Below are 18130 nucleotides of genomic sequence, written 5' to 3' on the forward strand. Positions count from 1 at the left end.
CACTCATAACCCCCATCTCTCCGTCAACACCAGCCACGAAGCTTCAGAAAAATATCCGAACAGTGGTGATGAGGGTTCAGTAAGGATCATAAAGTGCTTCGAGGCTTCACGAACACTCAAACCATCTAGTACATGAACCTGTAAACCAGTGATACAGTTAATGAGACACATACAGGAGAGTCAACACGGTAAGATTAAGTTTAGCTAATGACTGTACACAAGGATAAGGTGGATATTCCTTCACCAACGAGACGGACGGAAACTGATTCACCACGTATTCGTTATCCTGAACAAAACATAAAATTTTTCACTATTTCTATTTTTCTATTTCATTTATTCAGTTTTCATAAGTTTAGAGGAATTCAAGTCTGAAAAAATTAACATCTCCGTTAACGCCAGAGGAGGAACGTGAAGCTACCCTCGCCTCAGGGCTTGGAAGTCTATCACACCGCATTAACCTCGACTCACCGCCAGCCAAAATCATCGGTTGGCCGGATAAAAATCCACTGTATTTTGCACGCCACCAGCCCACATTTTCCAAACTGCCAAATTAATATCGACAAATCCTCGACCTCTCTCGGATATTCATGCAGAATTTATGAGTTAAATTCTGAAGCCACTAATCTCTCGGCTGTGGTAGAAGGCACATTAACGTATATTGACGAAACTAACTTTAAAATATTTCTTTCAAGGTTAAAATACATTACGTTGTATAACAAGTCAATTCTCATCAACTATTTACTAGACACATTGACGCGGAAATCATCAAGTGCAACTGACGAGTGACGAAAATAGGAGACTCTAATTATGGATTATTTTCAGAATAAACTTATGAATCTTTGAGAACCTATTAACTTCCAATGAAAAATATCGTAGGAACCATTGAGGAATCCTTTGGTGTTACATCAACAATAATTAGACCTTCCATACATTACAGTCTACACTCATGATACCTTCAAGACTTTCCCTATTACAACACTATCAACAAATGGAGACCAAAAAAAAAAAATACCCTACGACCACACAAGAATCCTAGTGGTGGAGGGGGCGCACCATGCAGGTCACGTGAGACTCAGCAACGAGGAATGGTGAAGGGAATAACAATAGAGTTTTGCTGGACTGTATACTGTCGGCTACAACACCAAGTACTGTATACTTCCTACACCTAACATTATACACTGTTCCTATATCACTGAAGAAATGAACAGAGAACGGCGCAAAATCTTAAAATCTTCTTCCCTGATTATCTTGGAAACTAAGCACCACACGTTTTAGTTGTTTATCCACAGTTTAACAAGACATAAAGAAAAAAAAAACCGCTAATTTATAATACGCTTCCTTCTCTGGGTATAAAAGAAATGTTAAAAAAATATACCATGATTCAGAAAACTATCATGCCAAAGTACCTGTCACTATCTATATACCATCTCGTTAAAATGTATCATAGAAGGAATTTTAACATGTTAGGTATATCAGGCCTGGAGGCAATTCAGTAATGTGATTTTTTTTCTTCACATGATTTAAATACAAAAATTATATGCATGGAAAAGTGGCGACCGTAACCAAGTGATGTTAATCGTAAATCAACTAAGATTTTCCACGTGTTGGCTTTAGTGTCGTCGCTCTGGCTTCGAACTCTCAATGCTTCGTACAAACAAATTCTCCGATTGACAGAAAATTTGAGAACACATCTAAGTAATCTACACCACATAGATTTCGGTCAAAGGATGAGTATATTTTGGTTACAACTTTGAGCGATTTGTCAACAATATACAGACCAGCCTTTTGCTCCTGTTGCCGTATAAGTATATTAGTGGACAAACACAGATAAGAAGGCCAATGTACCAAATGTACTAAATGTATTCTTTGATTTCCATTAAGGTTAGGTTAGATTAGGTTAGATGAGGTTGGGTTAGGTCAGGTCAGGTCAGGTCAGGTTAGGTTAGGTTATGAAAAAAAAGCAAAAACATGACGAACGTGTGAGGATTATGGCGATGTAGGCGGTGCATTTTAGTCGAGGGCAAAATCTGCATCACGACTGACATCCCGACTCAGAGTGCCTTTTTGACGATGCCAACTCCCATGCGTAGTGAAATTTGTCATCAATTAATATTTAACACACGTGTATGGGATGCAGTTAAGTGCACTGCAATATAACTAAGTGACTGAATTAAATATTAAATTAGATTTACATTCGTTTGACGTAAAAAACATATATATACCCTGATGCTGCTGCTGTGAACTAGTCTGTATTTTGTTTCATAGTATTGACAGATGAATGTGCGTGTGTGTGTGTGTGTGTGTGTGTGTGTGTGTGTGTGTGTGTGTGTCCTCCGTTTATTATGGGGGGACGGCTTGTGGTGATAAGGAAAGGGAAAGAGGGAGAGGAGGAGGAAATGAAGAAGAAGAGATTGAAAGAAAACGGATATAAATTACAGTGTGGAGTATACAGAGTACACACGTGACTCAAAAATGATCAACTACTCTTCTCTATCACACACACACACACACACACACACACACACACACAGGGTTCTTTCCTCATAAGTGATCACGTACAGAACACAACTACAGGACAGAGGAAAGATAGAAGAAAAACAAGAAGACAGATGAAATATACAAGAAAGACAGAAGAAAAACAATAGAAGAAGAAAGATAGAAAAAGAAAATTAGAAGAAGAAAAAGTAGAAGAAGACAGAGGAAAGATAGAAGAAGACAGAGGAAAGATAGAAGAAGTAAGACAGAAGATAAAACTCAATGAGGACAAATGTAAATTACTTAGTCTAGGAGATGTAAACAGGGAAACCAGATACCGGATGAACAACGATGTTATTGAGAAATCCGACTATGAGAAAGATTTAGGAGTAATGATAAGTAGGGATCTTAAACCAAGTAAACAATGTGTATTTGCTCGAAACAAAGCTAATAAAGTACTTAGGTTCATACAAAGGAATGTTAGTTACAAGACTAGCGAGGTCATCCTAAAATTATATCTTGCGCTTGTGAGACCTCACTTGGATTACGCAGTTCAATTCTGGTCACCGTACTACAAAATGGATATAGAATCCCTAGAAAGAGTTCAGAGGAGAATGACAAGACTAATCCCGGGCATTTGGAACCTTGAGTACAGAGACAGGTTAAAGCATCTTAATTTGCACTCCCTCGAGAGACGTAGAGTGATAGAGGTGTATAAATGGAAGTCAGGGCTAAACAAAAGGGACATTACAAAGGTACTCAAACTATCCAGCCAGGAGCGAACTCGTAACAATGGTTTTAAATTAGACAAATTTAGATTCAGGCGCAAAATAGGTAAACATTGATTTGAAAATAGAGTAGTGGACGAGTGGAACAAGTTACCAAACATCATCATTAACTCGAATACGTTGGATAACTTCAAACATAGGTTGGGTGGATATATGAGCAATAGGGGTTGGGTGTAAATGGGACTGCCCAGTATGGGTTAATAGGCCAGCTGCAGTTTCCTCCATTCTTATGTAGTGGGGTTTCCTGAATCAAAGTGGGAATGTTCCTTGAATAGTTCTTCCTCCTCGTTATATTTTCCCTGGTGTCCAATACTTATGGCCATTTTTTCATTGTTCGCAGTTCCCTCCTGTGACGTCAAGTTTTAGATTTAATTAGGACACTTTCCTCCTATGACGTCAAGTTTTAGGTTTAATTAGGACACTTTCCTCCTGTGACGTCAAGTTTTAGGTTTAATTAGGACACTTTCCTCCTATGACGTCAAGTTTTAGGTTTAATTAGGACACTTTCCTCCTATGACGTCAAGTTTTAGGTTTAATTAGAACAGTTTCTTCCCTAAACAGATCTTATACTTATAAAAAGTTGCAAAAAACTAAACTTTCTAATTTATCAACCATTTTATAAACATTACTTTCAATAACACGACAAAAATAATCTGGTGTTATCCCTACAGGACTCAACAGGAAAGAGCTCATACGGTACTCTTACCTATGGAGTTATTAAGAGATAAAAAGAGTTTAAGAGTTATAGAGGAATCCTTCAGAGGAGAGTTGGAACAAGAGAGTCAAAAGACAATCTGTGTCGGCTATAAACTTATGCCTTCAAGTCTCAATATATATGGAAATCACCCCGCTCTATATTTCACCTCCTGAGTATCACAAGAATTCTCTCTCTCTCTCTCTCTCTCTCTCTCTCTCTCTCTCTCTCTCTCTCTCTCTCCAGTTCACCTCGGTCTAACTCTCTCAGTTCGCCTTAGTCTCACCACTCAGTTCGCCTCTCTCTCTCTCTCTCTCTCTCTTAGTTCACCTTAGTCTCACCCTCAGTTCGCCTCTCTCTCTCTCTCTCTCTCTTGGTTCGCCTTAGTCTCACCCACTCAGTTCGCCTCTCTCTCTCTCTCTCTCTCTCTCTCTCTCTCTCTCTCTCTCTCATTTACTGTCTCTATTTGTCACTATTTTATTCCTCGTCTTTTCCTCGTTTTCCCCTGTGTTTCTCTTCTCTCTCTCTCTCTCTCTCTCTCTCTCTCTCTCTCTCTCTCTCTCTCTCTCTCTCTCGTGTCAGGTTAGTCAGTCTTAGCCAGTGTCTCTGTTTCTATCCCTGTATCTCTTGTCTTTTAATTAGTTTCTGTTTTCCTACATTCCTTCTGTCTGTGTCGCATCTCTTGATTGGCTGCATTTACGTCGCGTTTCTTGATTAGTTTCATCTGTGTCGCGTCTCTTGATTGGCTGCATTTACGTCGCGTTTCTTGATTGGCTGCATCTGTGTCGCGTCTCTTGATTGGCTGCATCTGTGTCGCGTCTTTTGATTGGCTGCGTCTGCGTGGCGTCTCCTGATTGGCTGCACCTGTATCCAATCACTGTATTCACCTCATTACTGTCTATTAGTTCTGTATTTCTTTCTTTACATCTTGGGTTCATCTGTCAGTTTCTGTTCTATAATTCTGTTATTCTCTGTCCTGTCTCCGTGAACCTGTTTTTATTTCAGGTTTAACAGAAACACAGACATACAGACGGACAATCAGGCTGACAATCACACAGGGTCAGATAGACAGACATGACAGACGAAGAAACAGACATACAGGTTAAAATAAAAAGAAGACAGACAGACAAATAGACAGATACCTTGTTAACACTCACAGTATGTCAATATAGTCACTGTACTTCACCTTACCAATAATTTAAGGCTATGGGACCACTACCAGTTAAATTCGCTATACAATTAAACTGATTACAAATTTCAATCAACAAATAGTCGCTCGTTAAAGGTGATCAGTACACTTTACTTACGAGAGAGAGAGAGAGAGAGAGAGAGAGAGAGAGAGAGAGAGAGAGAGAGAGAAAATATATAGTCGTGTAAGGTGATGAATACACTTTACAAGAGAGAGAGAGAGAGAGAGAGAGAGAGAGAGAGAGAGAGAGGAAACCAAAATCAACACTCACCTCTGACGTGCATGTTGGCTGTGACGGTGGAAGAGGCGGCAGAGTTAGAAGCAGTACAGGTATACTCTCCAGCGTGTCTACCTCGTATATCTTCAAACACCAAGTTGGAAAAGAACTGTGAGTGGGTCTCGGTTAGTACGGGGTCACGAGGCAGAGGGCGGCCATCTCTTGACCACCTCAGGCTGATGGGAAGGTCACCGCTCAACAGGGAACAAGCTAACGACAGTCGCATTCCTTCTACCAGGCCAGTCGGGAATTTCAGCTCTGCTAATACTGGAGGTTCTGTTAGGGAGAAAGAAAGTGAGTGAGTGAGTGAGTGAGTGAGTGAGTGAGTGAGTGAGTGAGTGGAGGGAGGGAGTAGGTGAATTAGAATGAGTGTGTGTGTGGGGGGGGGATATAAGGTTAGGTTAGGTTTCTGCTAGTTGTGAGAGAGAGTGTGTGTGTATGTGTCTAAAGTTAGGTTATGTTAGCTGGATATAATTACTGGTAGAAAAAAGCACAGGCAGAGTACATGAACGAATAAAACAGAGAAAGAGTTACCTCAGTAATAATACAACACAATAAAGAAAAACAACAACTCTTACGTATTAATATAACAATGTAATGTACAATCAATTACACGTGAAAAAAATTATGAAAATATCCTCGTTAACTACACAAGGCTAAGAAGTAATTATAACTCGCAGTGAGGAATAAAAGATCAGATTTGAGACTCCAGACCCAAAGGAGAAATTCTGGGAGCAGGAACAGTACAATAATTTACTTTGTGATGGCACGTCAACAACAGATAAGTCATGACAGATGATTTGGCTGTGCTGGGAAAAGAAGCTCAGGCCGCACTACAAACTCCCGCTCGTCATCTGAATAATTGATAAAAAGAATCCTCGACGACTTCACAACTACTGGAGTAAAGTTCACTACAAAATTTACACAAGGTAAAGGAGAAGTTGTCGGTGAAGTGGCAGCGAAGAAGGTTGGTGGAAGAATGTAAACAAACACTGGTCATGACCCGAGTGTGTTGGCTGATGTGAAGGAGGAGTTTAAGTTCTTCCATTTTTTCCTTCCTCCTGTATACAACTTGTGCGATGGAGGAGTCAAGATCATCCTATTTTCCTTCCTCCTGTACCCAGTTTATTGTGAAGGAGGACTCAAGTTCCCCCTCTTTCCTCCGACACACAGCTAAAACGGCGAGGAATTTCCACCAACGAGCAATCAGAAGAATGACACACTATGAAGTTCTATTGAAGGGAAATTTGCACAGAGTAGAAGCTGCAGTATAGTGTATTGGGGAACGGGGATGATGTTGATGATGATGATGATGATGATGATGATGATGATGATGAAGATGAAGATGATGATGGCGTGGGATTTTATTGATGCATTGAACATATAAAGACTGACTGGGTTATTTGATGGTGTAATTACATGAAAAATGATCTTGTTTTTTACGATAAAATAAGGGTCTTAGTGATATTCAAAGTTATTATTACCCTCTAACTCTGCTATGGAGTCACCAGACAAAGCCTCTCATGACAAAAAGAAAACCTAAGACTCTTTTAGTACAGTGATCTCTATTCAACATTTATGTATTGCAATAACACACTTATAAAAATATCATTCATATATAAGTTACCTTAATTATATTTCCTGATGTTGTTATTGTTATGTTTGAAGTTATAATAGACTATACTTATGATTCCATTTAATAATAATAATAATAAGATTTCTTCTCTGCAATGACTTAAAGACTTGACTGTTGGGTATTTGTTCATATATGTAATGATGTTATGTAGTATTTAAACACTCTAGAGGAAGGAGACTCAGGATCGTGAGATGTATTACACAAACACAAAATATATTAAGAAGGATTTAGTGTGTATTACGAGTATACAATAGGGACCATAATAATACACTAAAACCCTAGAAAATACATAAGTATATCAGTGTATATTTTTTCATACTTTAAAGACTATGTATATAAATACCACTTAGGTATAGTATAAACTCGATTTAAAAACGACTATAAATACTTGGACTATTATGTCTATCATGACCTCCCAATAATAATTCCAGGTCATCTAGAGAGAAAATTCATTGACCTAAAGCAGTGGTTAGGCTAGGCTAGGCTAGGTTAGGTTAGGTTAGATTAGCGTTAAGCTAGTGCAGCGTTATGTTAGGTTAGCATTAGGGTGTTAAGCTATATAAGTTAGGGAGGAAATTCTTCAGGTGATTTTTTTTCCTATGTATAAGCGAGTTATGTAAAGGTGTCACAGAGTTACAGGTATACGTACAGATTAATGTTTGTTCGCTGTAGACTTACGTCGATAGTCAAACGAAGTCGATGAACATTCCCTGCTAATTACGCGAAGTAATATTTTTTACCGGAATGTTATAGGCTAAGAAGCCCCCTCCCTCCCTCCCCCCCCATTGTAGATCATTGGCTCAGACGTAATGTTCGATTACTATTGATATATGGCAAATAAATCCATATATAACTATTAAGGACTAGCAGAAACACTATTCGCTAGGCCACGGTAGGACGCCACCCTCCGGGAGGCTCCACATTGTCTCACTGTTTAGTCCCCAAAACTTCTTCTTCCATCAATAGTTCATTAACGGTGTATGTAAGTTCCACCATGTTTTTTACTACAACGGTACAGCAAAGTATATTTTTTTAGCATTAAACTGTTATTATTATATTGTCTAATCATCACTACATATAACATCATCCATCATCACTACATATAACACCATCCATCATCATTACACATAACACCATCCATCATCACTACATATAACACCACCCATCATCACTACATATAACAACATCCATCATCACTACATATAACACCATCCATCATCACTACATATAACACCACCCATCATCACTACATATAACAACATCCATCATCACTACATATAACATCATCCATCATCACTACATATAACATCATCCATCATCACTACATATAGCACCATCCATCATCACTACATATAACACCATCCATCATCACTACATATAACACCATCCATCATCACTACATATAAAAACATCCATCATCACTACATATAACACCACCCATCATCACTACACTACATATAACACCATCCATCATCACTACATATAACACCATCCATCATCACTACATATAACACCATCCATCATCACTACATATAACACCATCCATCATCACTACATATAACACCATCATCATCAATACATATAACACCATCCATCATCACTACATATAACACCATCCATCATCACTACATATAACACCATCCATCATCACTACATATAACACCATCCATCATCACTACATATAACACCATCCATCATCACTACATATAACACCATCCATCATCACTACAGATCGGTAAAGTAGTTTCCGAGATTCTCGTGCGGACACACAAACAAACAGACAGACTTCTTGTAGATAGATTCCCAATTTTGGCTCACTTTAATGTCGAATTTAATGTCAGCAAAAATATAACTTCTTGAAAATATTAACTTTCAATACACTCGCAGGTGTTGAAAAAAAATCAAGAATATTTACCGTCGAAATCACAAACAAATTCACGCTTTCGGAGAGCACATTCGCCTCTTCTTCTCTTTTCACTAATTATTACGGATCTCCAGAAAAATAACCCCAAACACAAAAACGGACAGTTCTTAGTCAGGCTCCTCAGTCACGACCTTCTGGTGAGGTCCTCGGAGTGCTCAATCTCCCCCACCACGAAAAGGTGACTGTCCCCGGGGGAGGGGCTCCACCAAAGGTAACAACAGTAGTACCTTGGTTACCATGAAGGAGGTCATGACCGCCTCCATGGCCGGAACCCCCCACACATTATTATCCTGGCGTGTGGGATCCAGACGGGTGAGAACAACCCGAGGCGATGACCCGACGTCCTCCCATGGGCGTGAAGGACGGCGTTTCCATCTGGGCTTTATTATCGGAATTACTTTTCTGCTACCCCCTTCCTCACGTCCCCGTGCACCCAGGCGTGGTCTAATAAGGACCTATTATCTGGGGCCCATAGGCGCAGTAGATACTCGACTGCACCTTCACGTGGTCTGGGGCCCAGGTGGGAAGGTGTTTACTTACACGAGTGAACACCCTCTCATCTGGGTCACATAGGTGCAGGAGGCACTGGACTACACCCTCACGTGGTATGGGGCCCAGGTGGGAAGGTGTTTACTTACACGAGTGAACACCCTCTCATCTGGGTCACATAGGTGCAGGAGGCACTGGACTGCACCCTCACGTGGTATGGGGCCCAGGTGGAAAGGTGTTTACTTACGCGAGTGAACACCTTCTCATCTAGGTCAAAGATCACGCCCAGGAGCAAGAGACTCCACGGCATTGTTTGGTGGGACTGGGTGCCGAGGGCATCTCTCCTGTTTACTATGCTATTCAAGACTCTCACCCGAGTCAAGAACCACACGTAAATGCAGGAGACTTCTCAGGCACCTCAAGGAACTCTCAACTGCACCAACACGTGTGAGGCCCTCTCATCTGGGCCCATAGGTGCAAGAGATACTCGACTGCACCCACACGTGGTCTGTGGCCCGGGTGGGAAGGTGTTTACTTACGCGAGTGAACACCCTCTCATCCGAGTCACATAGGTTCAGGACACACGCACACTCAACTGCACCCTCACGTGGTTGGGGCCCACAGGTGCAGGAGACACTCCACACGGTCTGGGGCCCGGGTGGGAAGGTATTTACTTACGCGAGTGAACACCCTCTCATCTGGGTCACATAGGTGTAGGAGGCACTCGACTGCACCCTCACGTGGTCTGTGGCCCAGGTGGGAAGGTATTTACTTACGCGAGTGAACACCCTCTCATCTGGGTCACATAGGTGAAGGAGACACACTCGACTGCACCCTCACGTGGTCTGTGGCCCAGGCGGGAAGGTGTTTACTTACACGAGTGAACACCCTCTCACCTGGGTCAAGGACCACGGGTTGCAGGCAAGCCTCCGTCGGCACCGTCAACAGCCACTGGTCACCCATCCCAGTGGTCAATCGAGAAGGAGGACGCCGTGGAGATCCAGCCCGAGCTGAACCACGGACCAGGGAGGAGAGAAAGGAAAGAACTCCACCACAATTATGGCAAAGTTGAAAAAGTAATTCTGATAATGTAAATTTATTTATCTTTTATGAAATTCCAAAATTTAAAGTTTGTTAAAATATTGCTTTTGGAGATTGTTATACTGATGGAATCGACGGGTGGTGTGAGGAACACAAAAACACACACACACACACACACACACACACACACACACACACACACACACACACACACACACACACACACACACACACACACACACACACACACACACACACACACACACACACACACACACACACACACACACACACACACACACACACACACACACACACACACACACACACACACACACACACACACACACACACACACACACACACACACACACACACACACACACACACACACACACACACACACACACACACACACACACACACACACACACACACACACACACACACACACACACACACACACACACACACACACACACACACACACACACACACACACACACACACACACACACACACACACACACACACACACACACACACACACACACACACACACACACACACACACACACACACACACACACACACACACACACACACACACACACACACACACACACACACACACACACACACACACACACACACACACACACACACACACACACACACACACACACACACACACACACACACACACACACACACACACACACACACACACACACACACACACACACACACACACACACACACACGACTATCCCTACACGTCCACTTTGCCTTTTCTTTCGCTAATCAGTTAAGTGAAACTCATCGTATCGAGACACTACATTGATCTGTTCTTCTGGCGCCCAAAAGTATAAGTGCCAGGTAAAACTTTTGTATCAGTAAATATTATTAGCAATATTGTGTGTTGCTGAAAGGATGGAAACGAAGCCAGGATATGAAGGAAGAGGAAGCCAGGATATGAAGGAAGAGGAAGCCACGATATGAAGGAAGAGGAAGCCAGGATATGAAGGAAGAGGAAGCCAGGATATGAAGGAAGAGGAAGCCACGATATGAAGGAAGAGGAAGCCAGAATATGAAGGAAGAGGAAGCCAGGATATGAAGGAAGAGGAAGCCAGAATATGAAGGAAGAGGAAGCCAGGATATGAAGGAAGAGGAAGCCAGGATCACAAAGAAATAGTCACGATAACAAGATAACAAAAAACAAAACAGAACCCGGATATAAATCTTACGGACTCACTCAAGATAACAACAAAGAACCCGGATATAATTATAGACTTACTGACAACGGCGAGGAAGAAGGTGGCAGTTGCTGAACGTCCTTGAGCATCGGACGCCGTACAGGTATAGTGACCCACGTCATACTGCGCCTCCACACTCTGTATTACCAGCGCCCCGTCCCCTCGAGGAGTCCTGCGGGAGGTGGGTGTGAGGGGACGCCCGTGTAGAGTCCAGGATACCGCGGTGATAGGGTAACCCGCCACAGGACACACCAACCACGCCTCAGAGCCTTCCACCACACTTACATTGGTTGGTGTCCTCGTGGTGGGTGGACCTGAGAGAGATTGTTAATATTTACACCACACGTAAACACTTCCTTTACCTATTAATTATTCAACTTGATGATGAACACTGAACCTTGCAGCTGTTCTTCACCTCAAGTTACAATGTTTACAATAAAGGAACACAAGTAACATTAGTCTTGGAGTTCATGTAAGTGTTAGACATGTGATTTCTTTTTCTTTTTGCTCTGTTTCACGTATCATTCACTATCCCATTTACTGTTGAGGTGAAATACTTACCTACTGACGCCTTATTATTATTATTACAGTATTATAAAAATTATTATTATTATTATTATTATTATTATTATTATTATTATTATTATTATTATTACATTACTATTATTATTATTATTATTTCAACTCCTACAGTGGTGCACTATATTCACCATACTGACTCACCATAAACATTAAGCCTGGCAGCGTGGTGCACCTTGCCGGCCGTGTTAACTGCTGTACAGGTGTAGAGGCCGCCGTCCAGGTGATCCACATTACTGATGTTTACCTGGCTCACCACCTGCCCACCCATGTCCACCCACGCGCCCACGCCCAAACGCTGCCCTCCGTAATGGCCGCTGGAAGGTGTGAGTGGGCGTCCGTCAAGTGTCCAGGTGATGACGGGCGTGGGGTGACCGAGAGCTGTACACTTGAGTGATATGGGAGGCCCTGGTTGTAGGGTCTGCTCGATGAAGGTGTGTCGTAGTGTGGGCGGTGAATCTGTGGGCGACCGTAGGTTAGGTGGTGTTAGTGTGTGTATGTGTGGGATGCAGGTGGTGTGTGTGTGTGTGTGTGTGTGTGTGTGTGTGTGTGTGTGTGTGTGTGTGTGTGTGGTGGTGTGTGTGTGTGTGTGTGTGTGTGTGTGTGTGTGTGTGTGTGTGTGTGTGGTGGTGGTGTGTGTGTGTGTGTGTGTGTGTGTGTGTGTGTGTGTGTGTGTGTAAAATAGAGAAGGTGGGGAAAGGAAATAAAACAAAACATTAATTAATTTACAGCATCAACATCACACAAACACCTGCGTAAATCATTACTTTATTAAGCCAGTTTCTACCATAATACCAATAGTGTGAGATGCAACCAAGTCATATATTACCGTGTATACTTTATTCACTTCCTCCAGAAACACCACTATCTACCGTACACACCTCAACTACTCCCCAGAAACACCACTATCTACCGTATACACCTCAACCACTCCCAGAAACACCACTATCTACCGTATACACCAACCACTCCCCAGAAACACCACTATCTACCGTATACACCTTAACTACTCCCCCAGAATCACCACTATCTACCGTATACACCTCAACTACTCCCAGAAACACCACTATCTACCGTATACACCTCTTCTACTCCTCCAGAAACACCACTATCTACCGTATACACCTCAACTACTCCCAGAAACACCACTATCTACCGTATACACCTCAACCTACTCCCAGAAACACCACTATCTACCGTATACACCTCAACTACTCCTCCAGAAACACCACTATCTACCGTATACACCTCAACTACTCCCCCAGAAACACCACTATCTACCGTATACACCTCTTCTACTCCTCTAGAAGCACCACTATCTACCGTGTCCTTACCTCTGACACTAAGTTGGGTAGTTGCCTGTGCTTCCCCTAGACTATTGGCTGCTACACACTGATACATGCCAGCGTCCCTCTCCCCAACGCCCGAGACGGCTAGAGTGTCACGCCCTTGCAGCAACATATGAGAGTGGGTGTGAGGATGGAGGGCCACCCCGTCCTTATACCAGCGGACTTCAGCCACCGGAGTTCCCTGCACACGACACCCTATAGTCACGCGGCTACCAGCTGACACCATCTGCCATGTAAACAAAGGAATAACAGTTTTAATGTTTATGATAGAGGAAAATAATGTCAACAAAAGACAGTTTATTATTATCATCATTATTATTATTATTATTATTATTATTATTATTATTATTATTATTATTATTTTATCATTATTATTCTATCATTATTATTATTATTATTATGCCAAGGAAGAGTCAGGTTAAATAACTTACCTCAAAGTTATGTTCATTAGATATAATTAATAATTCCCTATGATGACTGAGCAGCTAAACTTTGCTAATTATTAATATGTTGAAAATGTTATAAAAAAATCAACAGATAAATATTAAGATAAATTAGGAATTCTGTTTTTATGTGTTGTAGAATGTAGTGTGTGAGGGAACCAAGATGGCGGTGAGTGTAGTGTGTGAGGGAACCAAGATGGCGGTGGGTGTAGTGTGTGAGGGAACCAAGATGGCGGTGTAGTGTGTGAGGGAACCAAGATGGCGGTGAGTGTAGTGTGTGAGGGAACCAAGATGGCGGTGGGTGTAGTGTGTGAGGGAACCAAGATGGCGGTGGGGTGTAGTGTGAGGGAACCAAGATGGCGGTGGAGTGTAGTGTGTGAGGGAACCAAGATGGCGGTGAGCGTAGTATGTGAGGGAAACCAAGATGGCGGTGAGTTTAGTGTGTGAGGGAACCAAGATGGCGGTGGGTGTAGTGTGTGAGGGAACCAAGATGGAGGTGGGTGTGTGAGGGAACCAAGATGGAGGTGGGTGTAGTGTGAGGAACCAAGATGGAGGTGGGGTGTAGTGTGAGGGAAACCAAGATGGAGGTGGGTGTAGTGTGTGAGGGAAACCAAGATGGCGGGTGGGTGTAGGCAGGAACCAAGATGGCGTGGGTGTAGTGTGAGGGAACCAAGATGAGTGGGTGTAGTGTGAGACAGATGGAGGTGGGTGTAGTGTGAGGGAACCAAGATGGCGGTGAGTGTAGTGTGTGAGGGAACCAAGATGGAGGTGGGTGTAGTGTGTGAGGGAACCAAGATGGCGGTGAGTGTAGTGTGTGAGGGAACCAAGATGGCGGTGAGTGTAGTGTGTGTGTGAGGAGAACTCTTGATAAAATAAGATACAGAAAAAATCCTAATAAATAACAAGAGACGAAGGAAATTACAATAAAGGATAAAGAAACAGAAAAAATAATAATAAATAAGACAACACAAACATAATATTCGTATCTAACTTCCCTCTGTTATTATCACCAAGAGCGGAAATGAAACAAGCTGGGCAGGTAGAGCTCGTGTTATAAGATCTCTGAGTGTCAACAAGCATCATAATAGCTGAGGAATAATTAGTATCCGTCCAATGATTCTTGATTATTAACATAAACTTATACTTCAGGATGTGTAGTAGAATAAATGCTTTTGGTTCATATTTATAAAAGGGACAATATTTCAGGTGATAAAAAGTTAATTAGTACAGGTGATTTGTTATTGTACAGGTGAGCATTTTAGTACGTGAGGGCATTTATTTTAGTACAGGTGAGCATTTTAGTGCATGTGGGCATTACTTATAGAGCATTACGTAGAGTATAATAGCCTTAAGTACTATATATCAATTAATTCCTGGGAAAAATAAATAAATAACGCCAGTGATTTATTGAGTCTAGTTGGTCCAATAACGTAAATGTTGTGTGGCACTGAGAGGGTGACTCGTTTACTATCCTCACTCGTTTACTCTCCTCACTCGTTTACTCTCCTCGCTCGTTTACTTTCCTCACTCGTTACTTTAATAAAAAAAACATTTAATTTTTTTTCTTATAAAAGGAAAAGTTACAGAATATCGTCTTAATTTTATACGGAACCAAACATTACGATATATTAATTTAATATAAGAAAAAACATTATACATATGTTAATTGTAATAAAGAACAAATTATTATATGTTTTATATAAGAGGAAATATTTTGGTACTTATATTATTTTGTTATTTGTTAACAATTAATTACTCAGGGATTTGTTTTGCAGGTCAAATTTCTGTGTAAAGGTGGATTCTTAACCTACACCTGACTGTAATAACGACCTACACCTGACTATAATGAAGACCTACACCTGACTAAATAAAGGTGGATTCTTAACCTACACCTGACTGTAATAACGACCTACACCTGACTATAATGAAGACCTACACCTGACTACATAAAGGTGGATTCTTAACCTACACCTGACTGTAATATCGACCTACACCTGACTACATAAAGGTGGTTTCTTAACCTACCTGACTACATAACGGTGGATTCCTAACCTACACCTGACTACATAAAGGTAGATTCTTAACCTACACCGGACTACATAAAGGTAGATTCTTAACCTACACCTGACTACATAAAGGTAGATTCTTAACCTACACCTGACTACATAAAGGTGGATTCTTAACCTACACCTAACTACATAAAGGTAGATTCTTAACCTACACCTGACTACAACAATGACCACCACACCGTCCCCCTACAAACACACTTCACACTGTTGACATCAGATTGACGTCACTTCCCCATCAAAACCGTAGACCCTGGTCCCTTATTTTGAAATGGCCGTGTGATGAATTCGTCAATCCCTTTCTTTTCCTCTCCCTTCTCCTCTATCCCTCCCTCCTTCCTTTCCTCCCCTCCTTCCACACTCCTTTCCTTCATCCTTCCTCCCTCCCCTCCATCACTCTTTCCCCAGTACCCTCCTGTCTCCCTCCTCCTCTCTCCTACCCAGCTGGTAATGTAAGGACATTGGCACAGTGACCTTGAGAAAGTCTCAATGGCCGCTGTGTTCACTTGAGACTCTACCTTCACTACAAGGGTTCTGTTAGACACATCCAAAGAATAATAATTTATATCTCATTTACGAGCCTTTGAGGATTGAGGAGCAGAATAGCGTGTTGTGGAAGGATATATTAAGTGAGTTAAGTAATTAAGGAGAGAGAGAGAGAGAGAGAGAGAGAGAGAGAGAGAGAGAGAGAGAGAGAGAGAGAGAGAGAGACGCATCTGCCACTGCTGTAAAAATGAAAATAAAAAAAGTTATTGATATAAAAGAAAAAAAATAGGGATCGTCACTAATTCAGGGAGCTATAAGGGAGGTAAAAATAAAGTTAGCAGTATAAATGAAACAATGAATCTGTGAGGTAAAGTCGTGGACACAAAGACACGACGAAAAAAATATTACGTTTGTGTAATAGAATCAAAGTCGCCAAATGTTACACACACTGGCTCACTAACAATTGAGTTGGAAAAGAAAAAAATACAATTTGTGTTTTATCTCGGGTATATCCAGGATTACGGTCATATTTTTATATTAGATTACAGCTCGGGGGATGTGCGGTGGTCGAGTGGATAGTTCGTTCGCCTCCCGTCCTAAGGGTTGCTGGTTAGCGCCCTCGGTACCCTAATCCCCGAGCTGTGAATCGGTAACTAACTTTAAAGCCGAGGAAGTGAAGGCGGTCGAGTACACTGTCGGCTACACTGCCTCTGTGTACCGTAAAAAAAACACCTTAGTTCACAGGTAGTCGTGGCTGTAGTGTAGGTGTCACTTTCACACCTAAAATCTATTCTACCAAAAGATGTGTACCATGGTCCACACCGCCTCTTCACTTAACTCGACTCGTCACTGTTATCATGAGATATTTGTTGTATTTAAATCGTAGTTAATTTATACTATATTCTTGCACTGACGAAGCACTACCGGTGGGTGGACGAGTATCAGATGCTTTATAAGTATGTAAATGAGGACAGTTGTTGTTATGTTCCATGAATTATGAATTTTAACAAACATTTACACGAAGAATATAACACATGTAAACTAGATCATTAACACAGTATGATAAATGCCAGAGATCTATTTATGTAAAACTTAAGTCTCATGAAAAAGTAATGAATTCTTATCACGTGTTAAAATATGTATATTATTCATTAATCCGGTAATTTCAATATTCTTATCGTTAATGGATGATGCATGAAATTAAGTATTAAAATTAATGCTTATGAAAATTTGCAAATGGGGGGTTTCCTCTCTTGTCTCTTCATTCAGTGACGTCACGTACTACATAGGAAATAGTCTCAATATTTGTGTCTGATAATATTTTTTCTCTTGATGTTGAAGATGTGGTTTAGATTAGGTTAGGTTAAGATATCTCTGTAGACCCTTCTTATTTACTCACTATATTTCTTCCATATTTTTGGGGTTAGCTTTTCTGGCT

The 18130-nt window shown here is 41.4% G+C and overlaps 1 protein-coding gene across 1 annotated transcript in view; it reads right to left on the reverse strand.

Annotated features, from left to right (window-relative positions):
• Positions 1–18130, reverse strand: part of LOC121856423 (Down syndrome cell adhesion molecule-like protein Dscam2) — a gene marked incomplete at its 3' end in the record, with an annotated part of 359709 nt that overhangs the window by 44341 nt on the left and 297238 nt on the right. Inside the window, exons 10-13 of the mRNA XM_042352021.1 lie at positions 13683–13923; positions 12493–12807; positions 11811–12083; positions 5418–5699 (exon numbers count right to left, since the gene is read on the reverse strand). Coding sequence (XP_042207955.1) covers positions 5418–5699; positions 11811–12083; positions 12493–12807; positions 13683–13923 — 1111 coding nt within the window. The remainder of the gene's footprint in view (positions 1–5417; positions 5700–11810; positions 12084–12492; positions 12808–13682; positions 13924–18130) is intronic.

Source organism: Homarus americanus, unplaced genomic scaffold (genome assembly GCF_018991925.1).
Source record: "Homarus americanus isolate GMGI-L3 unplaced genomic scaffold, GMGI_Hamer_2.0 scaffold10853, whole genome shotgun sequence".
Lineage (NCBI taxonomy): Eukaryota > Metazoa > Arthropoda > Malacostraca > Decapoda > Nephropidae > Homarus > Homarus americanus.